This window comes from Gobius niger (assembly GCF_951799975.1).
Source record: "Gobius niger genome assembly, chromosome: 19".
Classification (NCBI taxonomy): domain Eukaryota; kingdom Metazoa; phylum Chordata; class Actinopteri; order Gobiiformes; family Gobiidae; genus Gobius; species Gobius niger.
In genome coordinates, this window is record NC_136870.1 from 10,384,282 (window position 1) to 10,411,738 (window position 27,457).

General features: G+C 40.0%; 3 protein-coding genes across 3 annotated transcripts; 1 reads left to right on the plus strand and 2 right to left on the minus strand.

Annotated features, from left to right (window-relative positions):
• The first annotated feature begins 1,024 nt into the window (after positions 1-1,024).
• On the plus strand, positions 1,025-18,130 carry LOC306978468 (myoferlin-like). Its single transcript, XM_079577002.1, has 54 exons — positions 1,025-1,113; positions 1,673-1,728; positions 2,035-2,126; positions 4,906-5,014; positions 5,402-5,492; positions 5,582-5,742; positions 5,853-5,981; positions 6,053-6,115; positions 6,189-6,239; positions 6,307-6,337; positions 6,527-6,642; positions 6,815-6,941; positions 7,185-7,288; positions 7,377-7,445; positions 7,523-7,566; positions 7,958-8,040; positions 8,364-8,402; positions 8,696-8,820; positions 8,896-9,009; positions 9,169-9,346; positions 9,795-9,919; positions 10,039-10,148; positions 10,236-10,428; positions 10,511-10,666; positions 10,758-10,889; positions 10,973-11,136; positions 11,456-11,570; positions 11,660-11,762; positions 11,956-12,098; positions 12,198-12,368; positions 12,507-12,600; positions 12,673-12,750; positions 12,819-13,000; positions 13,078-13,236; positions 13,317-13,418; positions 13,491-13,652; positions 13,727-13,892; positions 13,958-14,037; positions 14,173-14,233; positions 14,721-14,827; positions 14,894-15,022; positions 15,107-15,262; positions 15,334-15,425; positions 15,507-15,677; positions 15,755-15,903; positions 15,985-16,124; positions 16,193-16,281; positions 16,348-16,443; positions 16,517-16,658; positions 16,743-16,842; positions 16,913-17,106; positions 17,212-17,321; positions 17,403-17,550; positions 17,652-18,130. Exons 1-54 carry the CDS (start codon positions 1,026-1,028, stop codon positions 17,688-17,690), a joined length of 6,228 nt encoding a protein of 2,075 aa, XP_079433128.1. The 5' UTR covers position 1,025; the 3' UTR covers positions 17,691-18,130.
• A 169-nt stretch (positions 18,131-18,299) lies between these two features.
• On the minus strand, positions 18,300-21,014 carry aarsd1 (alanyl-tRNA synthetase domain containing 1). Its single transcript, XM_079576708.1, has 12 exons — positions 20,862-21,014; positions 20,447-20,575; positions 20,203-20,362; positions 20,056-20,113; positions 19,810-19,966; positions 19,620-19,736; positions 19,410-19,540; positions 19,271-19,337; positions 19,102-19,193; positions 18,970-19,024; positions 18,807-18,901; positions 18,300-18,729 (listed from the first exon to the last, which is right to left on the minus strand). Exons 1-12 carry the CDS (start codon positions 20,898-20,900, stop codon positions 18,591-18,593), a joined length of 1,239 nt encoding a protein of 412 aa, XP_079432834.1. The 5' UTR covers positions 20,901-21,014; the 3' UTR covers positions 18,300-18,590.
• A 1,577-nt stretch (positions 21,015-22,591) lies between these two features.
• ptges3l (prostaglandin E synthase 3 like) lies at positions 22,592-23,677 on the minus strand (the record flags this gene model as incomplete). Its single annotated transcript, XM_079576830.1, has 7 exons — positions 23,580-23,677; positions 23,364-23,477; positions 23,193-23,259; positions 22,983-23,081; positions 22,811-22,900; positions 22,674-22,736; positions 22,592-22,600 (listed from the first exon to the last, which is right to left on the minus strand). Exons 1-7 carry the CDS (start codon positions 23,612-23,614, stop codon positions 22,592-22,594), a joined length of 477 nt encoding a protein of 158 aa, XP_079432956.1. The 5' UTR covers positions 23,615-23,677.
• Positions 23,678-27,457: the final 3,780 nt, after the last annotated feature.

The following is a 27,457-nucleotide window of genomic DNA, read 5'->3' on the forward strand; positions in this document are numbered from 1 at the left end:
TTATATCTAAAGTTTAACAAATCTTTAACTTTACCTAGTTTATTCCATCTTATATTCATGGCCAAACTGCAGCCAGGTCTAACTCGAGCTGACATTCACTTTTTTTTAATGTAACATGCAACATTTAAGACATATATTTTTTTGGACCTACTGATGCACTCACTTTTTTTTTTTTTTTTTTTTTTTTAATATGTAAATATATTGATTGCTTCGGTTCTGTACAGTTCCTCACAGTAATCAATAGAACAATGGAATTCCCCGCTGACAGGAGGAAACACAAAGAGGAAATGCTTTCACAGCAAATGTGGGCGGGGCATGTGGCACAAATAAATAAATAAATCCTAGTTTGTTATACTTCACTGACAATGGCAATAAAACCAATTCTGATTCTGATTTTGAAGATGACAGATGCAGTGAAAATAAATAAGGGTACTATTATTGAGAGTTTTTAAATGATGAAATGAGTGATTTAGATTTTTATTATAATTATTAGATAGGTCATTCGACACAAAAAAAAACTCGCAGGTGCAACAGGTTCTTAATTAAAGCCTCGCGCGCAAGAACCGTTCTCAAACCTAGCTAAAAACAGTCTCGCAACATGGACGGGGAAGGTAAGCTTTTCTGTTCTTGTGTTTTGAAGCTTTACAGATAAATGCTCGGTATGAAATTGAAAGGTACGCAGCATACAGCAGGACAACAAAAGTAGGTGCCCTGAATGGCCAGCAGAGGGAGCCATACTTCTGCCCTCCTGACAGAAGTCTCCATACATCCCAGGGAGCTCCTCGCAGGATGGCAGCAGTGGCTCACTGGTCGCTCCTTTCTCTCCTAATTGCACACCCGTGATCCGCCCCTCGCTTCCCCTCATTCCCACAGACTGTTGTTGGAAATGTACTTCCTCAGCCCAGCCCTGTCGGCTCCAGTGATGGGCTGGTGAGGATGGCAGAGCACGAGATTTAGATTAAACTTTTTCCTATTTTTTATATATTTTGACTTATTTTTTATTTGCACCCTCCTAACTTGCCACAATGCTGAGGGTTGTAGTTGAGTCAGCTAAAGGGCTGCCCAAAAAGAAAGTTGGAAGTCCTGACCCCATTGTGTCTGTAATTTTTAGAGGTAAGAAATCATGCTTTGCTTTTTCTTCATTATTCTCTGCTTGTTTTTATAGATTGCCTTCCACCCACTAAATGTATGTTGTGGAAAGTCCAAGCTTTACTTACCAAAAGAATCTGGGAATGAAAACTAACATGTAAAACTTTCTGGGCTTGTCAAGATTAGCCCTGGTAGAATAGTTTTCTAGCAGTGTTGATCCTGGCAATCAGCCTGACTTCGGCTGTGTTCAGGATAGTGTCATCACCTTCAGGTGTGTGCCAGGGCTGTTTTCCTTTTCCTGAAAAATGCAGCCCAGTGACCTGCAGATTATAAAACTGAAGGGCGACCACCTCAAACAGTCATGCAAGTGGGACGGCATACTTTTGAAATAGGACAATTTCCTTTGTATCAGTCTGTGTTTTACATTATATGGTCTATGTATCTCTAACTTCTTTATACAATCTAAAAAAGATGGGCCAGGTAGTCACCTGACAATGTTGTGTGTGGATAACAAACAAATGACGAAATATTGCTCTTTGATGTCAAATTCCAAATGCTAATGACCCGCATGTCAAACTTGCAGAAGAGAAGAAGAAAACCAAAACGATTGACAGTGAGCTGAATCCTGTATGGAACGAGGTAATCTCATACTCTCCTAATGCAGGGCTATGAAACAACACTGGGTGTGATTGATGTGTGAAGTAGTCGCTTTTTAATGTTTTTATGATCTTAAATGAGAGCATTGTACAATGTTTTCTAAACAAAGGGTTTTTCATTTCCATCTATTGTGTAGTATATGGAGTGTATAATCAATGTATCTGTAAAATCACATGAACGCTACAGTATGTACCATGTAAACAGATTCTAGAGATGTGCTGACATGTGATAAAGCCAAAGAAAGATTATTCATATTCCCTCATAAGTGTTTCATGTCTTGTCTTGCAGGTACTTGAGTTTGATCTAAAAGGCCAGGCACTTGACTCCAGCTCCCACATTGATGTGGTTGTGAAAGACTATGAAACTATTGGCCAAAATAAGTAAGTACCCTGTTGCAGCTGCTGTGTGTACTTTTTTGTGCAACCGAAGGATCACTGTCCTGTCTGGATGAAGGGTGTCGGGGGTATTAGCAGCCAAGGTGTGTCAGTTTTGTGATTGTATGCTACCTGAGTATATTACAGTCCATGTTAGCGTTGGCCTCGGCAGCAAATGTGTAGCCTGTAGTGCTTAACATCTACTTTTTATTGACCAGTTGTGGCATGCCAGTGCAGAAATGAAATCAGAAATATCTGTTGTCTTTGAGCTTGTAACGGGCTGTGTCTGCCCCCTCACGCCCAGTCTGCCATGCTCGGACTTGCTGCGCTCTGTGGGTTGACTGATCCCAGTGTGGCAACAAAGGAGGATGAATGGCTGTTTGTGTTCTCAGTAACAGGAAATACAATGGCTTCAGGAAGTCTTCATACCTCTATATTTGTTATATTAAAATTAGATTCTGATCATGTTCAAGGCCAATTCATGAAATTTACCACAGACCTGAACTTTTGTGAACTTTCAAAAAAAAAGGCTTGGATAGTTTGCTTTTTTTTTACAGTAAAAAGTTGGATTTCTACATTATCACTAGTTGATTCCCAGCTCTGACAAGTTGCTGAATATCTCTCCCTGCTTTTCACCCGGTGTCCTGCTAAATAAAGCCTACAACATGGGCTAAAACTACTTTAAAATATATGGTTTTGTTATGCATTATTGTAGGGAAACGGCATTGAAGTTTCACCAATAGAAAACAAAGTAATGTGTGAATAATGCATGATAAAATAAATTTTCACAATAGGTCTGAAAACTTCCTGTCTCCATTATATACAGTACTGATGTATATTTATTCAGGGGAAACTAAAACGTCCCAATCTGCGGAAATGGCTGCAGGTTAGTTTTATTTGCGAGCGCACATGTGGGACCAATCTAGTCCGACCACAGAAATGCTTCCACGACATCACTAATTACAGCGATCAAAGTCAATGAAAACAACAACACCATCTAACTTATAAATATGTCATGTGTCTCATCAGATCACATATTCCCCAGTCATGTGCTGGAGTTAGTAAGTTTCCAGAGTGCATGTATGTACGGGACAGTCGGGACAGAGGGAGGGAGGAGTTTTGTAAGTGGCCCCAGCCCACACGTCCTTGTTTGACTGAGTAAGGTTTTCCACAGGCCCGCTCCATCTGACGCACTGCCTGAAAGATCCACAAGCGCAGAGGGGGATGATGGTGTGCGCTGCTCCAAATAGTTTCCCAGATGTGATTATGGGTAACCCCGGTTGCCATGGAAGCCATACAGAAATAACCTAACAATGTCTTTACTCATCACATGTCACAAGTCATTGTAACATATAGACCCACCTTCCTCTGGTAGTGGAAGGAAATTAGTTTGGGCCCTCCTTCAGTGAATTATAAGCTGACATTTGTGAAGTTTGGACCCCAACCAATAGTTTAAAGCTGAACTATTCTCTGTTTGATTATTTGTAAACAAAAGAAATATCAGGTACAGGGACTTCTTAGTCTTTTTGAAGGGTGTTGAACGACACATCCATACAGAAACTAGATCACGCTATTAGATGCAGATTACTATTTCACTTGATTTGTATTATTTTCTAAATGTATGCTGAACATTTAAATAGAAAGCAGTGTGGTTGCCTTTTTGTTACACAGTGCTTTTAAAATAAATGTTTGCTGATTTGCTGAAAATGGAGTCTGAAATTGGTAGTCTGAAGCGCTAAATTTGCCTTCTATTTTATCTTCGACTTCTTTCTCCTCATTGCTTGTTGTTGTTGTGCATCTATGACACCAAGTGCTCGCAGTCATGGTCATACTCTGTGTGGGACGGGTGTGACTTTTGTGAAATGTAGCATGTCGTATCAGCTGGATAATGTAACATGTGATTCAGGTTGCCCTTTGTAGATTTCAATCCTCTTTGCGTTTCCTGTGAATTCCATCACACATTTGCTCAAGTGGGTTGTCCTCCCTGGGAGATTTAAAGCTACATACCAGGTTTATAGAGTCACTTCAGTCTCCTGAGAGTCCACTGGGTTTAGGGTTTTCCCTAATAAAGACAGTGGTGCTGCCAAAACAATAACTCTCCATCCTGTCCTACAATTGTCCCAGTTTTTTTGGGACAAGATCCAAAATATGTTGCAGCTGCTCTGACGTTTTATATAATCAGTAATGATATAATTGTTGCTTATGTGGCCCTCACACAGAGCACTAAACCTGCCACTTAGATTGTGTGTAGCATTTGTGTATTTGTTCTGTTCAATGCTTTTCAAAATATCAAACACTGGTGTATTTAACATCAAGTCATTTAGCGTCACAAGTGTAAACAGATACTGTAAGTCAAACAAAACTTTGCAGAATTGTCCCGATAAGAAACTCGTATAGTTCTGACCTTGTGCTGAAGTTTAAGCATTATGTCTCCCCCCTCTCAGTTAATTGTTAATGGTTGTTCACATTTTGGGACACATTAGCAAGTGACTCACAAAATAACTCACCAGGCTAGTGAAATGTAAATATATCAATAAGTGAGTTATGTATTTGTGGTTCAGAGGAAAAGGCAGTTGGCAGCTCCTGTGTGGGCAGTGAGGCCGGGCGCGTTTGTTTGACCATGCAGGCAGGGTTTGTTAGCTCTGGGTGGTGACGAAGCTTCTCTCCTTTTTGTGAATGTGACTGTGCTCCGAGGCTTCAGCTGTATTTATGTGTAACATGAGAGGCCCTTTGACTGATATGTGTATTTTCCTCAAAGATTTATTACGCATTTGTGCTTTCACAGATTCATAGGCTCAACCAAAATCTCACTGAGAGACCTCGCCACAGGTCAAGCAAGATCACTGCCATCCAAAAATGTGCCACTGGCCAATGAAAGTGGGCAAAGCATTGGCGTAAGTTTTCTTCTGTTGACAATTTCCCTGTTTGTTTTGAGTACATACAACGTAATCCCTTTAGCACAATTGCTTACATCATGAATGAGTTCTGAGGGAAAAGGCAATATTTAATAATAATGATAATAATAATATAGAGCTATAGCAAACAATGTAACTGAACTAAACAATAATATTGGGTTATTTGCTTTTTGATTTAATCGTGTCAAGACGAGGCTTGAAGTGTAAAATATTTGTTGATTTTGTTAAAAAAAGACGGCAGTGATATTTAACATGTTGTGGGTTATTGCGATATGAATATTGTGTCACCTCATCATGTATTGTGTAATGTTGTAATGATCTATTGTGCATCTGAACTGTGAATGTGTTCAATGTTCTTCCTTGAAGGCTACAATCAACCTCATAGTTGGCTATGACCCACCAGCCAGTGCTACGAACCTCAATGACCCTCAAAGTGGAGACTCCACAGTGGATGCCGGTGTGTCTCTGTGTTGCTTATTTGATCTAATCTTATTTATTTGCTGTTTTGCTAAACTGTACAATATAAATGTTGTGTTGTGCCGTCAGGGTCCGGTGGGGGCGAGGAGGGTGATGAGACCACTGCAGATGGAGATCTCACCGCCCCGGCAGGTGCAACTGCATCGAATAACCGAGCCAACCTTCGTCAGCGTTTGGCCCGGAGCAGCAAGAGTCGGCACAGACTGGCCAACAAGCCCCAGGACTTCCAGGTCAGCTAATAATAATTGGCTTGTAAAAGCATCAAAGCGAACCGAATACAGGTGTCCATAAGAGGCTTTCTTAATGCATTCAGTAAAAATGATATGGCTGATTTGTGTAGGTTCGAGTCCGGATCATCGAGGCCCGTCAGCTGCCCGGAAACAACGTCAAACCAGTGGTGAAGGTGAACGTGTGTGAGCAGACTCACCGAACCAGGATCAAGAGAGGAAATAACCCTTTCTATGACGAGGTACAGCCATTTCTTACAGAGCTGTCCATAGACATCCTGCAGAGATTTAATCATGATTATCTTCATGTCAGATGTTCTTTTACAATGTCCACATGCTGCCGTCAGACCTGTTTGAACAGAACATCAGCTTCAGGGTAAGTGTGTGGCGCTTTACGTAATATAGTTTATAAATGATTTGCTGCATTTCATGAAGCGCTCTGTTTACAGGTGTATAACTCTTATTCTATTCGAGCGGACAGTCTTATGGGAGAGTTCAAGGTAAAGCGTGAAGACTTCCAGTAATAAATGTATCAATATTTGAATCACACTGTGGTTTGTCTTTCAGCTGGATGTCGGTTATGTGTACGACGAACCAGGTGTGTATGAAAAACCCTTGATTTGTGTCTCATTTACATTTAACACAACACACTATTGTTTGCAGTTGGTCAGATCAGATACTATTAACATTATTAAAATTTCGTGCTCGCTCTGGTGGAGCTCAAAAATACAGATGTTTATAGTATGTTTCTGTCTCTTACGTAGCAGGTTTTGTGTTCTCTTTGTAGCTCACTGTGTCATGAGAAAGTGGCTCCTCTTGAATGACCCAGAGGAGTCCAGTTCTGGTGCCAAAGGCTACCTCAAAGTCTCCCTTTTCGTTGTGGGTGTGGGAGATGAACCGCTGGTAAAGTAGCCCCTCTTTGACCCTCATATTGTTTGATTAAATTTAGATTGAGAACAAAAGCAGATGTGCACTCTAGGTTTATTTATATAGCACTTTACAACAACACTAGGCAGACCAAAGTGCTTCACAGAAAGATAAAACCTTGTTCATTTTTAAATTCACCTCGCTTTAGGTGGAGAACAGAGAGTCCAACGATGACCAGGATGACATTGAGAATAATCTGCTGCTTCCGGCGGGGGTCACTCTGCGGTGGGCCACTCTTTCACTGAAGGTGTACAGAGCAGAGGACATTCCACAGAGTATGTCCAACATCTTTATTTTGGCTTCTTAGGCTTTATAAGTCTGGCATATGAATTTAATAATGGTGTCGGGGGCAAAGTTAATACATTATCAGCAAATATGTCAGAAAAAAAAAACAAGTATTTGAATTTTAACACTGCACTAGGCTATTGTGCAGCTATTGTGCAGCACCAAATATCTATATATCTCTATGGAAAAATTACGCTGGCTCTGTACTAGTAACATAACCCCTGTGTTTCAAGTGGATGACGCCTTTGTCCAGTCGATGAAGGAATTCTTTGGAGGAGACGAAAACAAGAAGAATCTTGTGGATCCTTTCTTAGAGGCTCGCTTCGCCGGCAAAAAGGTATGTCGTTAATCTGTCTTCTCTCAGCTGCACTGTTGACTATAAGGATTCTGTACGACCCTCGTCTCTAAAATATGTTTCTCTGCAGTTATGTACACAGATCATTGAAAAGAATGCAAACCCTGAGTGGAACCAAGTGCTCAACCTTCAAGTCAAGGTATCAGCTCCTATAAAGTAAAGCCCATAGAGCAGCGAAACTTGAGACTTTGGCCTAACTTTGATTTTTGATTTTAGTTTCCTTCAATGTGTGAGCGCATCAGATTAACTGTATTTGACTGGTAAGTACTTTTATATTCTTCCTTTTTAATAAGTAGGGGCCCATGGGCTGGAAAGTGGGCCACAATCTTTTGCAGTGTGTTCAGTCTGTGTTCTCTGCCACATTCCCAACCTCATGAGAATATAATAGCGGCCGATGACTCAGGCTGAGTCCGCTCCTCCTTCAGTAACTCCCTCTGCATCAGTATTTCTCTGCCAATTCCATTATGGCGCGTTCCTGACAGAGGTCCAAGGGAAATGTTGGGTGGAAAAGTTACAATAGGTCTTTTCCCTTGGTGTGAATGTGCTCGATGACAGGTCACTGATTGATGCTGAAGCATATCTAAGACCTGCACATAACAGGATAACGACCTTTTAGTCCGAAAGAGGAGTGTTAAAAGTATGTTTTTGTAGGGATCGTTTAACTGGAAATGACGCTGTTGGCACCACATACCTGAACTTGGCCAAGATTGCCTCCTCTGGTGGGGAAATTGAAGGTAGATTGGAAGGAAGTATTTATTTATTTTTGTTGATTTTTCAAATATTTCTCATAATTTTCTATTTTAATGTCATATAGGGCTGCATGATTTTCAATTAGATTTGCGATTTATGTTTTAATATTAATATTCCAGTTCACGGTGCACGTTTCAAATGCACTTGAGAGCTGAGAGAAAAATGTATTGCCAAACTATTTACCATTTACATGTTTTCATTCCTTACAATTGTGCAGCCCTAATATCATAATTAAAATTTACTTTACATATCGACTTGTTAATTGAATGTTAAAGGTGCTTGAATTGTCCTTTTTCTCCTGGTGTAGAGGAACATGCAGGAACAAGGGAAATACCATCCTATGAAGGTTTATGAGTGCTATTTTTATGCTCTGTTGCATGTGATGCTTTAAACCTGTTAGATTTGCTGTTCTTTCCTCTGTGCGCCCACTTTTAAAACGCCGGCTGTGTTTTCATACAAGTGTTTTTTGTTTTAACTATTTGCACACTCGCTTTTGCCTCCACCCTTTTCTACCCCGGCTCGTCCACTGCATCCCGCGTCCACAAACGCAGCTTGTAGCACACGTAGAGCTGCTTGGCTGATATGAGCTGCATTTCAATATAAAAGATGGATAAAAAAGTCTCTTGTATGTGCCATCAGCCAGTACAGGAGAGTCCGAGGTGGGTTTCCTGCCTGTGTTTGGACCCTGCTATGTAAACTTGTACGGAAGTCCGAGAGAGTTCTCTGGCCTGCCAGACCCATATGAAGATCTCAATCATGGCAAGGTAGTGATCACAGTATGGGACATGTGTTCTGTTTGTCAAATGTAAAATGGTTTCATGTTCTGCTCATACTTGCAGGGAGATGGAGTGGCATACAGGGGCAGAGTCCTGGTTGAACTGTCCACTAAATTGGAAGGAAAAGCGGACAAAACTGTGGATGGGATCTCCAATGATGACCTCCTGGTGGTGCAGGTGAAGCTTACTCTTCATCCATTTTGCTCTTTATTGTGTTGCTTAGCTGGGATTTTGTGTTCCCTAAATATTTGAAGTCTTATGAGATTTGCAATATTTTGATTCATTTTGCAGCGCTGAATAACCTCTAATTTTTCATCTCTCTTGCCCTTGCATCAGAAATACCAGAGGAGGAGGAAGTACGGCTTGTGCGCAGTTTTCCACAGTGCGTCCATGTTACACGAACCCGGAGAGCCCATTCAGTTTGAGGTCAGCATTGGGAACTATGGCAACAAACTGGACACCACCTGCAAACCCCTGGCTTCAACCACTCAGTACAGCTGTGCAGTGTTCGATGGTGAGAGAACAGCTGTTTGCACATGAACAGTGTTTTAAAGAATTAGAACTCTTATTGGTTAAAGTGGGTTGCCTTGAGCTGCATACTAAGTACTCAAAAATAACATATTATTGTATTGCACCTCATTTAAAAGCTCAAAAGCTCCAGAATTCAGTCTGACTGAGCTTTAACTACAACGAAGGCCTCCACTAATTTGGCTTGTTTGGAGATCGGAGCAGGAAATGTTGGCATTCTTAGGTTTGTTGCATAGTGGTTGTAACAGTAGCAACTTAAAATGTGGAGCTCAGATCTTTCTGCATTCATTTGTGTGTATCATCACATGAGTAAATTAGCAGTAGAGTTACCAGTACCAATATATATAATTTGAATATGCTTTTTGGGGTGACAGATGGGTGAAGTTTTTGACATATTTGTGTAGGAATACTAATATCTAGCTCCTCTCTTACAGGTAACCATTACTACTACCTGCCCTGGGCCGGGACTAAGCCTGTCGTTGTGGTCAACTCTTACTGGGAGGACATCAGCCACCGCCTAGACTCTGTCAATATCATCTTGTACATCACTAATCACCTGGTAAGGACTGCATGATCCTCTGTAATCTTAAAACGATGACATTTATGGATTTTATTAGTATATTGAGTCATGTGTCATGAGTCATAGAGGTTGCCTAATCCTCTCCATGTTTGTTGTAGCAATCCAACCTTGAGGCTTTCAAAACTGCTATCCTGGCTAAAGTCAACGACAACCAACTTGTGGAGGTGTGGCTCAAGCTGCTCGATCAGCTCATTGAAGACATAGAAAGGTAAATAAACAAGAATCATTATTTCCACAAAATGAGAAACAAATCTGCAACTGAGATATCTAACACTGTATGATCTCATGATGCCAGTTCGCCAATGCCTGATCTGGAGGGCCGCTCAAACCTTACATCCTTAGACATCCAGATCAAGAAGCTGCGGGACAGTGCTCTCACCTCTATCGGACAAGGCGCCAGGCAGATGAGGGAAGAGGCCACTGAGATCAGGGACACTCTGAGTGACCTGGAGTCATGGCTGGACAAGCTCACACAGCTGGCAGAGGAGGTACAACATGCAGTTCGGCATATGCATAGGTTATTTACTCAATCCAAAACATTCTCTCAAAACTGTATGTCTATGCCCCTAGCCCCAGAACAGCATGCCAGACGTCATCATTTGGATGTTGAGGGGGGAGAAGAGGGTGGCGTACAGTCGAATCCCAGCACACCAAATCCTCTACTCGGTTTATAATGAGCAGGCCTGTGGTCTGCACTGTGGCAAAACACAGACCATCATTTTACAGGTAAAGGATCCAAAGACAGGAGTGTGAATTAGTTAGTTTGTTTGTGTGTTCATGTCCTATTGTTTCTCTCATGTTTTATCGTTTCTCTCAGTATCCCATGGACAAAACCAACGGCTTAAAGGTCCCAGTGCAGGTCCGGGTCAACATGTGGCTGGGCCTGTCTGCACATGAGAAGAAGTTCAACACTTTCTCTGAGGGAACATTCAGTGTGTTTGCTGAGCTGGTACGGCATTATTATAGACTACGTTCATCTCCCAAATATTATCACCGTATATCAACATGTGACGGTTTGACTTGTGTTCACAGTATGAGAACCAGGCCAAAGTATTTGGAAAGTGGGGGACCACAGGTTTGGTGGGACGTCACAAATACTCAGATGTGACAGGCAAACTGAAGCTGAAACAAGAGTACTTCATGCCCCCCAGAGGATGGGAGTGGGAGGACGACTGGTTCATTGACCCAGAGAAAGCGTGAGTAAATGGGAAAAAAAATGCATTCTGATCATTCACACGCTCAGTGGTATTTCACATCTCTGGGCTGTAGGGCCGCTATGCAGATGTTTACATTCCTGGTTCCAGACTGTGTTGGTACAGTCTGGAATGAGCTATTTTATATATATATATATGGTTAGCTACTTTACCTTCAAAAGTCTGTACTTAAAACTAAAAATACTATGTCTCATAAAAAAAGTATTTTTGTTGAGATCAGACTTGACTTCTTAAACCAAATTTGCATTAATTCCACACAAGTCAATGAAATGTATTTTAACTGCTACATTTTGTGTTTCAGTCTGCTCACAGAAGCGGATGCAGGGCACACTGAATTCATGGATGAGGTCTTTCAAAATGAGACTCGATTCCCTGGTGGAGAGTGGAAATCTGCCTCTGAGCCATACACTGATGTGGTGAGGAATGTTTTTAATTTTAGACAATTCAATGTCTCTGGACACAGTTCATGTGTAAAGTAGCAGAGGATGACCTGAACTGTTTGCAGAATGGGGAGAAAAGCCGCAATCCTGGAGAGTTTGAATGTCCCCCTGGTTGGGGTTGGGAGGATGAGTGGACCGTGGATGACAACAGAGCCGTTGATGATCTTGGTGATAATCCTTTCTCTGCCCCATAACTAAATAACTTAATTTTAAAAAGACAAGCCCCATTATCCCTTTATTTTTTAAATACTTACCCTAATGTACATGAGAAATCCTCTTTGTAACCAAACTGAAGTATTTTTTTTACGATTTCAAAATCCAATATTTTGTGTTCTCCTTTTATTCTCTCTTACATCATTAGGCTGGGAATATGGGGTGACCATCCCACCTGATGACAAGCCTCGGTCGTGGGTTCCTGCAGAAAAGGTGTACCACGTCCATCGCCGAAGGAGGTTGGTTCGACCCCGCAAGAGAGGGGCTCTGCCAGCAGGAACAACAGCTGAGGTGCAGTGTGTGTGTATATACAGTATATATAGACGTTTTACACTTGTACTGTATATGAGTATTTACCAAAGAAATCCTACTTACGCCAACATTACGCAGAGGCGAGATCAAGGCGATCCTGAGGGCTGGGAGTTCTCGTCTCTGATTGGATGGAAGTTCCATCGTAAGGAACGTTCTTCTGATACGTTTCGTCGAAGGCGCTGGAGGAGGAAAATGGCACCGGAGGACCGCCTTGGAGCATCTGCCATCTTCCAACTGGAAGGAGCTCTGGTGAGTTTTGACTACATCCTTTTAAATATTTTCTCTCTCCAGATATACAGTTTGTTACAGAAGAACACTGGTCTGGCAGCCGTGCAGTGGCCTGTGTTGCACACACTGACATTATTATCTTGTTGGTTTATTGTACAGGGCGTTGATACTGAGGAGAAAGAAAAAGGATCAAAGGCAGATGCAACCAAGCTGTTTGGAGCAAATACGCCAACCGTGTCCTGCTCCTTTGACAGTGAGTGATGTTAAAACAAGCATGAATATGTTTTCAGTGTGTATCTAGCACTCACCTGTGTTTTCCCTGTAGGGTCATATATGTACCACCTACGTGTCTATGTTTATCAAGCAAGAAACATGGCGTCTATGGACAAAGACAGTTTTTCTGGTGAGTTTTAAATTTGTTTTAAAACAGAAAGTCCTATGTAGTTAATGCTATCTCTATTTTCTGGACAGATCCATATGCACACGTCTCCTTCTTACATCTTAGTAAGACAACAGAGAAACTTCAGTCAACTTTGAATCCAACTTGGGATCAAACTCTAATCTTCAACAATGTGGAAATTTATGGAGATCCACAAGAAATTGCTGCTCGCCCTCCTCATGTTGTGGTAGAATTCTACGACCATGACCAAGTGGTACGTTGGCCTTAGTATGTCAAAAATATGTGGTCTCACCGGGTCAGTTCCCTATAACTGTACTGTTTTTTTTTTAGGGAAAAGATGAACTTCTAGGACGGACCATTTGCCGCCCAATGGTGAAGATGAATCCTAGGATGGACCAGACTCCTAAACTTCTGTGGCACCCCATCACCCAGAAGGGCCGCAGAGCCGGGGAGGCCCTGATGGCAGCAGAGCTCATCCTCAGCGAAAAGGTTTATTTTGACACAGTGTGATCTGTCTATTCTTTAAAAGTGAAACTAAATATTTGTCAGTTAATATTTCTTGTCTGTAGACGAGTGAGTCTGACCTTCCACTGGTCCCTCCAATGCGAGCAGAGAACCTCTATATGGTTCCTCAGGGCATCCGGCCTGTTGTGCAGCTTACTGCCGTCGAGGTAATTATAAATAATTCATGTCATGTGAAAATTATTGCAGTATATAAACATTTTTCTCTTTGTGCCTCTCAGATTCTGGCATGGGGTTTGCGAAACATGAAGCCGTTCCAGCTGGCCTCGGTGTCCTCTCCCAGTCTGGTGGTGGAGTGTGGGGGGCAGAGGGTAGAGTCAGCCGTCATTAAAAACATGAAGAAAAGCCCCAATTTCCCCAGCTCTGTGCTTTTCATCAAAGTGGTAATGAGTAGTTTTTGTGTTCATACAAAAATGCAGTTACCAGATATTTTATTCACATTACATTATAATTGCAGCTGCTTCCTAAAGATGAGATGTACACGCCCCCAGTCGTGCTGAAGGTCATTGACCATCGGCCGTTTGGCAGGAAGCCTGTGGTGGGTCAGTGCACCATCACCTCTCTGGAGCAGTTCAGATGTGACCCCTACGTCATTACAGCAGAGGGAGCCATGTCCTCCAAAAGTAGGTTTGAGTATTGTAATGAAGGACAAATACTTAAGTTATAATGCTGGATCTGTCTTTGCCAGTGGCTCTGATGGCGGCTTCTCCATTCAAACACGTTTCAATTAACATGGAGGACGAAAAGAGACCACTTCTGGAGGCTCAGGTAACTCTGCTTTAAGTGCTTTATAATCAGTAAACTCAAATGTCTCTTTAACGCTCCATACGTTGCCTCGCCTGACTAGGAAGAGCACAATTTGACATCAGTCAAATTTGACCAAATTTTCACTCTGGCTTTCAGTTTATGTACAGCATGTCAGAAGCTGTGAACAAAATGGCTTCTCCTACTTCCCACATTGTATGTATAATCAGTTATTGTAGCTTTGTAACCCACATGTCTGCACCAATGATCCCGAAAGAAGCTGCTTTCTGATCTTCTTGTCACAATGCCAATGATCTAAATGCTGATGCGTCACAGCTGAAAATGTTTCACTTGACACACATAAATTTACATGTGAAGTAAATTTATGAGCCTCAACGCTTGAGATGAGCATGTCCATTATAATTGTTCTGTCAATCAGGGCTGTAACAATGTTGCTGAACAAGTGAAGCCATAAAATAACACTGTTACACCTCTGTTTGTCCCATCTGATAATCCACCCTAGATATTAGTTTTCCTTTGCTTCTACTCAGTTCATGAATCTTTCATTGAATATTATCACAATGTTTTTTAATATTTCTTGTTTCTGTCTTTTTTGTTCTTGAAGCTTGTTGAAAAGGTGAGTTATGCAAAGGTTCATTAAGTTCTATGTGTTCAAAAGGATGTATAAATCAAATACTGATGATTTTTTTCTAAGGAAAAGGAGACTGTCGACTGGTGGAGTAAATACTATGCTTCAATGGGGGACCAGGCGAAATGTGGCCCGTACCTGAAAAAAGGATACGACACTCTCAAAGTGGGTTGTACTGTACATAGTTGGAAGTAAATAAACCGTCTACTGAACGAGCACCTTTGTTTCCAGGTGTTTGATTGTGATTTGGAGGATGTCCCGGAGTTCAAAGGCCTGACTGATTTCTGTGACACTTTCAAACTCCTGCGCGGCAAGAACGAGGATGGAGATGATGATCCTACAGTGGTTGGAGAGATGAAGGTGGACACACACACATTTTGTTATTCTGGAATCCTTATAGTGAAGACTAGAATTTGCTCAAATAGTCCTTCCTTGTACGTGCAGGGTTCCTTTAAGGTATACCCTCTGTCCGATGACCCGGGTGTTGCCCCTCCACCGCGTCAGTTCAGAGAACTGCCCGACAGCGGGCCTCAGGAGTGTCTGGTCAGGATATATATAATCCGAGCTATTGATCTGCAGCCCAAAGACAACAACGGCAGGGTAAGAGCAGTGGGTAGTGTGTGTCCTAATTTACAGAGCATTTCTAACCTGCTGAATGTTGTGTCCTTCAGTGTGATCCGTACATTAGGATAGCTTTACGAAATAACACCATTGATGACCGGGATCATTATTTGCCGAACACAACCAACCCTGTCTTTGGAAGGTAAATCCACAGTACAGAGTGACTCGCGGTTTTCAAATCTAATCTATAACAATAAAAAATAAACTCTTCTTGTCTTTTAAGGATGTTTGAGATGACATGTTTCCTACCTCAAGACAAGGATTTGAAGATCTCTGTCTATGACCATGATTTGGTGACCAGAGACGAGAAGGTTGGTGAGACGGTCATTGACTTGGAGAACCGCTTCCTGTCTCGATACAACTCCTACTGCGGCATTCCACAGACCTACTGCATGTACGCATAGATTCATGTCATGTTAGTGAATTAAGGGGAAAATATGTACAATATTTGGATTCTTTCATTCTTTTCAGCTCCGGGATTAACCAGTGGCGAGATCAGCTGAAGCCGTCTCAGATCCTGGACAATCTGGCCAGAATGAAAGGTTTGTCCAAACCTCGAAGTGAAGATAACGGCTCATCCATGATGTTCAATGGCAAAGAATACACACTGGCTGAGTTTGGTAATATATTCTATCCATTGCAATTATAAAAAAGGACACTTTATTCTTTTAAATATTAATTTCACCTCTTTGTGATTGTAGAGGGCACCAGAGAAATCCATCAGCATTTGGGACCTCCCAGTGAGCGCCTCTGTCTGCATGTGCTGCGAACACAGGGACTCGTCCCAGAACACGTGGAGACCAGAACTCTGTACAGCTCCTTCCAGCCAAACCTCTCACAGGTACGATGGCACTTAAAATGTCTATTCAGTCAGCCTAACATTGTGCTCCTCCATGATGATGATTTCAGGGAAGGCTACAGATGTGGGTGGATGTTTTCCCCAAAAGCATTGGTGTTCCTGGACCTCCTTTTGATATCACCCCAAGAAAACCTAAGAAGTTAGTTTAGTGATTTATGATTGTAATCTAAATTGCAACTGTAATCACTTAAAAATGTTTGTGAAGGTTTTTCCTGCGTGCTATCATCTGGAACACCACTGATGTGACTTTGGATGAGACCAGCATCACTGGAGAAAACATGAGCGACATCTATGTCAAAGGGTTTGTCATTTTTAACTGTTTTACAAATAGATTTATTCAGAAACCATTTTAATATATAATTATCTTGTGGCAGATGGATGCCAGGGATGGAGGACGACAAGCAGAAAACTGATGTGCATTACAGATCTTTAGACGGTGATGGCAACTTTAACTGGCGTTTTATCTTTGAGTTTGAGTACCTTCCTGCAGAACAACTCTGTCTCGTGTCAAAAAAGGTGAGGCTCCATGTCTCTGTACCCATTTGTAATGACTACATTGTAGAGAATGAGTGTCAAATGTGTGTTTTTACAAATGCACAGGAGCACTTTTGGAGTCTGGATAAAACAGAGTTTAGGATTCCTCCAAAGCTGATTGTTCAGATCTGGGATAATGACAAATTCTCTCTGGATGACTACCTTGGTAAGACTTGAACTTTCATTACTTGATCTTTTTTTTCTTTCTATTATAAATTTACGCCCCTACACCCTAGGCACTCTGGAGCTTGATTTGCGTAACCTGGTTTCTCCTGCCAAGAGTCCAGAGAAATGCTCGCTGGACATGATGGAGGTCTTGGATATAATGGCAGTACAAAAGAAGGAACTATTAAAGTCTCTGTTTGCTCAGAAGTCAGTCAGAGGATGGTGGCCCTGCTCCATTGAACAGGACGGGAAGAAAGTGGTTGGTGTAAGTATTGTTTCGAAAAGCGTAAATTATATTGAATAGAAAATAACTTAAAAGCTGACCATAGTATATACGATACTGACAACACTATAAACCATTATACAATAGGGCAAAGTGGAGATGACGTTGGAGATTGTGAATGAATCTGAGGCCGATGAAAGACCTGCAGGAAAAGGAAGAGACGAACCCAACATGAATCCAAAACTGGATCCACCAAAGTAAGGACTGGGTAAAAAAAAAAAGAATGGAATACCTCTTTTGAATTAAACATATACTCCTCTTTTCTATTTGTTTCCCAGTCGCCCAGAAACCTCTTTCTTCTGGTTTACCAACCCATGCAAGACCATGAAGTTTATTGTGTGGCGGAGGTTCAAATGGGTCTTCATTGGACTTATAATTCTCACAATAGTGCTTCTGTTTTTGGCCATCCTGTTGTACTCTTTACCGGTAAGCAGTGCACTTACAACATAGGTCTTTGGAATCAGTCAAATACAGTAGCATCGTTGAGTGTTGAATGTGAATTTAATGTTTGTTTTGTCTCATCACAGAACTACATCTCAATGAAGATAGTGAAGCCTCTGCAGTAACATACCAATAGTTCTATGGATGTATGTTTATAAATGAGAAAACCATGACAGACTTTTTATACTGTGTGTGAGTATTTTGTGAGTCTGAGGGGCTGAGAGGTTTGCACATTTGCACTAAATCGTAAGAACCTGCATATTCATGATTGCTTCGCTGGGCAGCACAAAGGTTATTTGCTGCACAAAACTATTCTGTTTTGATGAATAGTAACAAAGGACTATATTTTTGTCTTTGTAAAGCTTCGCGAAATATTGTTTGTGCTTGTATTGAGTCTTAACAGATTTTAAAAAGATGATATTCATGTAGTTTAACCTCTTTATCCCCGCCTGAGCCAAGAGCATTTTCCCCAGTTCAGCTTTACCTAATTCTAAAAGCTTGGGCCGGTGTAATGTGTCATTTGAAAGCTAAGACCTACAAAACCCATTCAAATGTATCTTTTTCCTTGCATTATTGTTGCGCTGTCACTTTTTTTTGACATTTCTTTTCAATACTTTTTTGTCACTTTGTTGCCACTTTTCTGTTGCGCCTTTGATTTTCATCACTTTTTCATCACATTTTTGTCACATTTTCATCACATTTTTGTTTATTATGTAGCATTTAAGAAGCTTTTAGATTTGGGTAAAGCCAAACTGGAGAAAATGCGCTTGGTTCAGGTGGGGGCTAAGAGGTTAATGTTTTTGCAAATTATGTAAAATAAATAATAAAAACAAATGAAACTGTGTGTCGTGTGGTACCAATTTCTAATAAACAAACCACATTGAGTCAGTCATAATTTTGTGGTTTGATTCTTTTAAATTAGTAACATGTACAAAGCGCACATAAAAATGTATGTACAACAGACAATTGTGTACTGCATAATACATGAATTACAGTGTTCGAGTAAGACTTTGTTCCTGCAGCGGTTATTCTTCTTCTGAGGAGCGGTGTTTGAGGTGCTGCTGGAGGAAAGCCTCCACCTCTCCTCTGCAAGACAGACTCTGGGCCTTTCCTTGAAAACGTCCATTCTTCCCTGCTCCCTTCCCCTGGAGCATCTCCAATACACTGGAGACAAAAGTAACACGTTGTTTTAATCCTGCATGTATTACTGTACATGTGTAGGATCTAAATGCAACTCTTACTGTGGTCCCAAGTCAGTCACAGGTCCACTGGGTCCAGCCAGTAAAAACAGACCTGGTCCCTTCTCTTCTCCAACAGTAAGGAAAACCAGTGTTTCCTGAAAACACATTAACCTTTACACATATTCAACTATCTGTATAACATCAGGTCATGTATCTGTCTTACCTCAGTATTGATTTCATTAGCAATGATATTCATGAATTCATTATCTCCATCTTTTCTGTGGAAAATCACACTGTTTTAAGTGTGTTTTATGTGTGTCATAACTATTACTGAAGAAACAAACAGGTTTCTTACTTATGCATGCTGAAAAAGTTGCTTCTGTTTGGTTTATTTTTAAACTCCTGAGCAATAAGCACTGCCATATCCCGTAGTAGGCTCATGTTAGTCTGTAAAGAAGACATTATATTATTACTCCATTCAAAGTGTTCAGTGATACTACTAATACTGTTACCAATATCTATACCTTTTGAAGCAGCTTAAGAGACTTTTGTACTTTATCAACTGCATCCACATGATCATCAGGTCCAGTTCTGGAAAAACAAAAACACATGATCAGTATTTGAGGAAATTGTGCATAACAAAGAATCAATCTGGAGACTTACTTCAGGAGGGAAACCAAAGCGCGCTCTGTATTGTAGCTTCTCTCAGCATATTTCAGAACTCTGTTTCCAGCCAGAAAGATCAAGTTGGTTTTGTTTTTCTTGCCTTTCTCTGTTCCCAGAAGCTTAATTACCTAAATTGTGATTTGGGTACTTTGTTAATTTCACATTGATTAGGGTTAAGGTTATTTTATTAATGCACACATATTTTACCTGCAAATGACTGAGGTTTGAAACGTGAGTCCCACAACACATGTTGGCATCAACTCCTTCTATGTCAATTATTCGTATTGGCCCTGCATGATCTTCCGGTAGCCCCCGACTCCTCACCTATTCAATAAGAAAATTACTTTGTTTGAACATACCTAGTTTGCATTCTTACTATTTTATACAGTATACACACCTTTTCCAGAGCAGGATCATCTAAAGACAGAAGCTGAACATTGACAGGGACGTGAGCTCTGATCTTCTCATTCACTGCCTCCTCCAGAGCCTGGAGCTGAGCTGGTTTCACACAAGCTGTGTCCAACTCTATGGTGCTTCTCTGGCGCCCCAATTCCCTGATAAGTAATCAGACATAGGATATTATAAGGCTGACGCTGAAATAAATAATTATTATAATATAATGGCAATAACAGTGGGGCTGTACCAGGATGTCGTCTTGTATCCAAACATGGAGTCCGCCAAAGCTGTGATTAAATGTTGACCTGAAAGAACAAAAAGGCAGTTCAGTAATCTGGCCAAATCCATAGTAATATTCTCTGAAATTCTAATTGTCGTTCTAAGCGGACCTCACCAGAGTGCTGCTGCATGTGGTCAAACCTGCGGTCCCAGTCCACTCTGACCTGCACTTCTTGTCCAGGCTCCAGTGAAGAACTGACAAAGTGGACAGCATCAGAACCCTGCCTGGTCACTCTCAACACAGGGACGTCTCCAATGAACCCATGGTCATCAGGCTGGTACAAGAGGAGGTTTTACATAGTTCATTTTCTGCAGCACTATCAAATTAAAGAAGACACAAACAAAACTAATGAACTCACCTGACCACCTCCTTCAGGAAATAAAACGGTGTCTTGAAGTTTGACATTGAAGCCCTTTAATGTTTCCTTCTTCCCATTGACTTCATGCTTTAGATCCGCAGGACAGCAGGACACTACACTAGTGACAAACTAAACAAAATGTTGATATAAACGTATAACGTAAATGTTGATGATAGCAAATAAGACAAACATTTAACCTTCTGATAACACACACATATAAATGCACCACGGATGATTCATATAACTCCAACCAGGGCATTTGCCGCTAACTCTGCGTAGGTTTCATAACAAGTTACACCTTTAATGTTAGATCTATGGATTATACAGATTGGAGCACTGGAGTTAGCCACAATGCTAACAACACATGCAAAACTCCCCTGGTGTGATGGTGAAGATGTAAACATTGAACACACACCTCTTTCATATAGCAGTCCCGTTGACATTGAAATGCCATAATGGAGTGTTGAAATGTGTTGGTAAAAGTTTACTTTCATTCAGATCACGCAACAGCAGCTGACGGCTAGCTACGGCACGCCGAAGAGCCCAAACCAAACAGCTATCCAAAACAAAAATCGAAAATTAAAGATTTATATCAAACAAATGTATATATAATTTTCTGTCAGCTTTATTTATCATTATACTCTCAATATATATATAAAAATAAGTGTTTTATTTCTGAAGCCTTTAAAAAATGACATAAACATTGACGGGATTCCGCCATCTTCTGGCGCTTTGAGGTATTGCTGGGTTTCAGGTGACATCACAGCGTTCTAAAGGCCTATAATAATATATAGTCATATAGAGGTACAATTATTTTGTTTTATGGAAATTTTTGGTCTTGTATAGAGAGATCATGGACCCAGAGTCTGATATTGATTGATTGAGCTGTTTATTTGAGCTGTTTACATTCATATTTTTACAGTTATTTAAACATTTCATCACAATTATGCTCAAAAGGAGTAGGCTGAAGCAGAGCTTATGGGTGCCTACCCCTCATTCACCATTATTAATCACCCTCGTGCTGTACACATTCAGTAGTGACTTTTTATTAAAAAAAAAAAAAAAAATGTCTTCTCCTTTTTTGTTCAACATCCTGTCAATTTGGAATTGATTTTGTTTCCACACGCAAGTAGACACATAGTAACACGTGTGCACTTGCCTATGAATTACATTCAGTTCATTCTTTCAGTTATAACAAGGTCATATTCACTGACATCATTTGTATTTTACCGGACATTGTATATTTCATAATGGAACGCATTGTACATGTTATCAGTGAGCATCAATCTGGAGCATAATACCTGTGTGGTGACATGGAGCATTTCCTTAAACTATGTAATACAAATCATTACTGGTGGACCACTAGGTTAGAAAGTTGTCTATTTCTATGATGGAAATAAACAGATGGTTATATAACAATTCTGGTATCTTATTATGGTTGTTATTATTTTTTTTATCATTATTATTATTATTATTTTTATATATTTTTTTTTATATTTTTATTTTTATATATATTTTTAATTTTTTTAATATTCCTTGCTGCTTTCTTATAGACATTATCATCTTCACAACTACAGAATATTTGTGTGTGAGCATTATTTCATGGTTGGTGTATAGTAGTGCATTAAGAAACCAGGGTGTGGACCAGTTGATATGGGGGGAGCTCCCATCCGACTAGTCCCACTCGGCTACCCTAGGAAGTTGTCTGTCTGTAGCCCTTTCTGTATGGTGCATTAAAAGACAGAGGTTAATAGGCCTATATTAATGATAACTTTTGTAATGCATACATTTTCTTGTGAAAGTGTAATGCAGTTAGTAGGAAAAAGTGGCTCCCGCCCCCCACTGGGTACTGTGACATCATCACATTCTAGAACCTGAAAACAACCAATTACCGTAATAGTTGTTATATTATTATGCAGTTTTAATAGAATACGTTTTTAAAAATAAGAAAAAAACAACAACATTTGATTATCATTAATACATTTATTTACAGACAATGTCAAAGTTTCCATATATTTTTCAATAAATAATTGGTTTAAAAAACAAAACAAACAGCAAGACAGTAAAGTTTGTAGTCATCAGTCAATACAAATACAAAATAAAACACAAACAAAACAGCAACGTCAGGAAGGAGGATACGACACCTCAATCAGACTGAAAGAAAAAATAAACAATATTATCACTGTTCAACTGATGATTACATAAAAATGAATTTCCTGATACTTACATCACTAAGATCATCCATATCAGGTGCTGGTCCTTTGTTACTTGTGCTCATTTCTTTAATCATCTGAAAAGAAGTTGCCCAATTTATAACACTGTATCATAATGTCATTAGCCTTTTATTTTAACCTCCTAACTCACATCCGCGTATCTGTCAAACTCTTCTTTTCCTTCATCTTCCTCATGCTCCCAGTCTCTCCAATTGTCAAAGTCCACTGAAATCCAACTCGGCTGAATCGGACAAATGGAAAAACCTTTGATAACAACACCAATGAAAGTAGGTCTATAAAGGCAAATGTGAAATGTTACTTACCCTCTCTGGATCTTTCTGTAGTCGAGGCCATGCAACGTCAGGCGTAATTTTTCTCAACAGGACGTTAATGGTGCGATCATAGACTCGTTCTCTGGAGTCCTAAAAAGCAACAATAAGACAATCACTTTATTTTGGCAAAGAATGTCTCACCAAACACACAATCTTATGGACTTATTTAGTTTGGTTCTGTCACAGTCTGAAGCTACTTACATATATCTGTACTTTGTCATAGAAGTGTAGCTCATTGTAGAAGACATCATCTACATCGTTTTTACAGCTGTTGTGAATGCAGGACAGTGTTGTCAAAGGCACCACTTCATAAACATAGCTACATTTTTGCATCTCCTTGAAATAAAAACGGAAAATAAAGTTTGTACTCACTATAAAATCATTTTTTCTGGCTGAATATCAACTTTCACATCCTTTGGTCTCTGAACGGCAAAGTTGACGGTGACATACTTCTTCCTGTCAAACCAGAAGGCATGCGCTAGTTGGCTGTAAAAACAGAGAAAACACAGAACAAGCCTCTATTTTTAAACCGTCTTATAAAACAATACAACAAAAACAGCTGGTCTATGTGAGGCAAAGAAACCTTACCTCTGTTCTGGTCTGGTAATCTTAACTTTATTCATTTTGATTGTACAACACAAAGAAGAGCACAAAAAGAGAACTTTATTCCTTTGTAACAGTGGCAGTTTGTGGCTCCCTCGTGGAGTGTGTGTTCTAATGGAGGCAGGCCTGCTGTAACACTATTTATAGAGTAGTGGGTATCAGTTGTTGGGGGCTGTGCCTGTCCCAGACCCATCCCCACACCCCAAATGGGCGTCAATGGAACTCTCGGGAAAACAGATGCATTTACTCCACTCCACTCCACTCTTCCACTCACTCATCAGTCACCCCAGTTTATCCAGTACAGGGTGTCAGCAGGAAGGCGAGGAAGATTCACATTGCCTAAGAGAAAATGTAGTAATGTTAAAGTAAGACCTGCAGGGATTTTGGCAGTGAGAGTCAATTTAGGTTTAGTAAAACTGGTTTTAGTCATAGTATATCTGGTAGCAAAAGGGCTCATGAACCAAAACAACCAAAAACACTTTTACACCATTTTAGTTGTTATCAATAAAATCAATAATATTTAAATAATTGAATTTATACCTTGTTTGATTTTATTTAAAAAATGTATAAATCCGTATCAAAATATCACTAAATTTAATATTTCATTATGAACATTTTCAGGTCAGGGACTGCGGTAAAGTGGCCCGCCACTTCCAAACCCACGGTAAAGTGGCCCACACTTGAAAAGATGTTGCGCCTTTTGCCGGTTACTTACGGTAATAGCAGATTTCCTCGTCGTACAGCTTGCCTTTTCCGTGCAATTTCGCTATGAATAAAGTTGTGATAATCACTCTTTTGTAGCTAATGATGTGTGTTCATTAATTTAGGGAAATAGAGTTGCGCGCACGCGCGCGTTTGTTTGTTTGTGTGCGCGCGCGCGGTGGCTATAACTTCATATTTCTACCACAGTAGTGGTCACGTGACGGCACGGACAGATGACCAGCGTGTATTGAGAATATAGGGAACTATAAAATAATATAAGCTTTGATATTCATCTTCATTGTCTTTTATTCCCTACTTCATGCAGTTTTATTATTATTATTATTATTATTAATAAAAGATTATAAATATTATAATCATTTTGACAGGGCACCAAGGACGCTCCAAATGGAACAAAATTCAGGTTTTCAAAAATTCTTTAAAAAAAATCCTTAAGAGGTTTGCAACTAATTTCACTGCAGCCATGGCCTCAGTGCTGCCCTCTATCGCCCTGTTGAAACAAAGTCCACTTTTACTGTGGAAATATGAAGAAAACTGAGGTTGAAAAAGGCCAAAATGGAACAAATTTCAGGTTTTCAAAAATTCTTTAAAAAAAATCCTTGAGAGGTTTGCAACTAATTTCACTGCAGACATGGCCTCAGTGCTGCCCTCTATCGCCCTGCCAAAACCAAGTCCACTTTTACTGTGGAAATCTGAAGAAAACCTAGGTTGAAAAAGGCCAAAATGGAATAAAATTCAGTTTTTCAAAAAATGTTTAAAAAAAATCCTTGAGAGGTTTGCAACTAATTTCACTGCAGCCATGGCCTCAGTGCTGCCCTCTATCACCCTGTTGAAACAAAGTCCACTTTTACTGTGGAAATATGAAGAAAACTTAGGTTGAAAAAGGCCAAAATGGAACAAAGAACAGTTTTTCAAAAATTCTTTAAAAAAAAACCTTAAGAGGTTTGCAACTAGTTTCACTGCAGCCATGGCCTCAGTGCTGCCCTCTATCGCCCTGCCAAAACCAAGTCCACTTTTACTGTGGAAATATGAAGAAAACTGAGGTTGAAAAAGGCCAAAATGGAAAAAAATCAGTTTTTCAAAAAATGTTTAAAAAAAATTCTTGAGAGGTTTGCAACTAGTTTCACTGCAGACATGGCCTCAGTGCTGCCCCCTATCGCCCTGCCAAAACAAAATCCACTTTTACTGTGGAAATCTGAAGAAAACTTAGGTTGAAAAAGGCCAAAATGGAACAAATTTCAGGTTTTCAAAAATTCTTTAAAAAAAATCCTTAAGAGGTTTGCAACTAATTTCACTGCAGCCATGGCCTCAGTGCTGCCCTCTATCACCCTGTTGAAACAAAGTCCACTTTTACTGTGGAAATATGACGAAAACTGAGGTTGAAAAAGGCCAAAATGGAACAAATTTCAGGTTTTCAAAAATTCTTTAAAAAAAATCCTTGAGAGGTTTGCAACTAATTTCACTGCAGACATGGCCTCAGTGCTGCCCTCTATCGCCCTGCCAAAACCAAGTCCACTTTTACTGTGGAAATCTGAAGAAAACCTAGGTTGAAAAAGGCCAAAATGGAATAAAATTCAGTTTTTCAAAAAATGTTTAAAAAAAATCCTTGAGAGGTTTGCAACTAATTTCACTGCAGACGTGGCCTCAGTGCTGCCCTCTATCACCCTGTTGAAACAAAGTCCACTTTTACTGTGGAAATATGAAGAAAACTGAGGTTGAAAAAGGCCAAAATGGAATAAAATTCAGTTTTTCAAAAAATGTTTTAAAAAAATCCTTAAGAGGTTTGCAACTAGTTTCACTGCAGCCATGGCCCCAGTGCTGCCCTCTATCACCCTGTTGAAACAAAGTCCACTTTTACTGTGGAAATATGAAGAAAACTTAGGTTGAAAAAGGCCAAAATGGAATAAAATTCAGTTTTTCAAAAAATGTTTAAAAAAAATCCATGAGAGGTTTGCAACTAATTTCACTGCAGCCATGGCCTCAGTGCTGCCCTCTATCACCCTGTTGAAACAAAGTCCACTTTTACTGTGGAAATATGAAGAAAACTGAGGTTGAAAAAGGCCAAAATGGAACAAATTTCAGGTTTTCAAAAATTCTTTAAAAAAAATCCTTGAGAGGTTTGCAACTAATTTCACTGCAGACATGGCCTCAGTGCTGCCCTCTATCGCCCTGCCAAAACCAAGTCCACTTTTACTGTGGAAATCTGAAGAAAACCTAGGTTGAAAAAGGCCAAAATGGAATAAAATTCAGTTTTTCAAAAAATGTTTAAAAAAAATCCTTGAGAGGTTTGCAACTAATTTCACTGCAGACGTGGCCTCAGTGCTGCCCTCTATCGCCCTGCCAAAACAAAATCCACTTTTACTGTGGAAATATGAAGAAAACTGAGGTTGAAAAAGGCCAAAATGGAATAAAATTCAGTTTTTCAAAAAATGTTTAAAAAAAATCCTTAAGAGGTTTGCAACTAGTTTCACTGCAGCCATGGCCTCAGTGCTGCCCTCTATCACCCTGTTGAAACAAAGTCCACTTTTACTGTGGAAATATGAAGAAAACTTAGGTTGAAAAAGGCCAAAATGGAACAAAGAACAGTTTTTCAAAAATTCTTTAAAAAAAAACCTTAAGAGGTTTGCAACTAGTTTCACTGCAGCCATGGCCTCAGTGCTGCCCTCTATCGCCCTGCCAAAACCAAGTCCACTTTTACTGTGGAAATATGAAGAAAACTGAGGTTGAAAAAGGCCAAAATGGAAAAAAATCAGTTTTTCAAAAAATGTTTAAAAAAAATTCTTGAGAGGTTTGCAACTAGTTTCACTGCAGACATGGCCTCAGTGCTGCCCCCTATCGCCCTGCCAAAACAAAATCCACTTTTACTGTGGAAATCTGAAGAAAACTTAGGTTGAAAAAGGCCAAAATGGAACAAATTTCAGGTTTTCAAAAATTCTTTAAAAAAAATCCTTAAGAGGTTTGCAACTAATTTCACTGCAGCCATGGCCTCAGTGCTGCCCTCTATCACCCTGTTGAAACAAAGTCCACTTTTACTGTGGAAATATGACGAAAACTGAGGTTGAAAAAGGCCAAAATGGAACAAATTTCAGGTTTTCAAAAATTCTTTAAAAAAAATCCTTGAGAGGTTTGCAACTAATTTCACT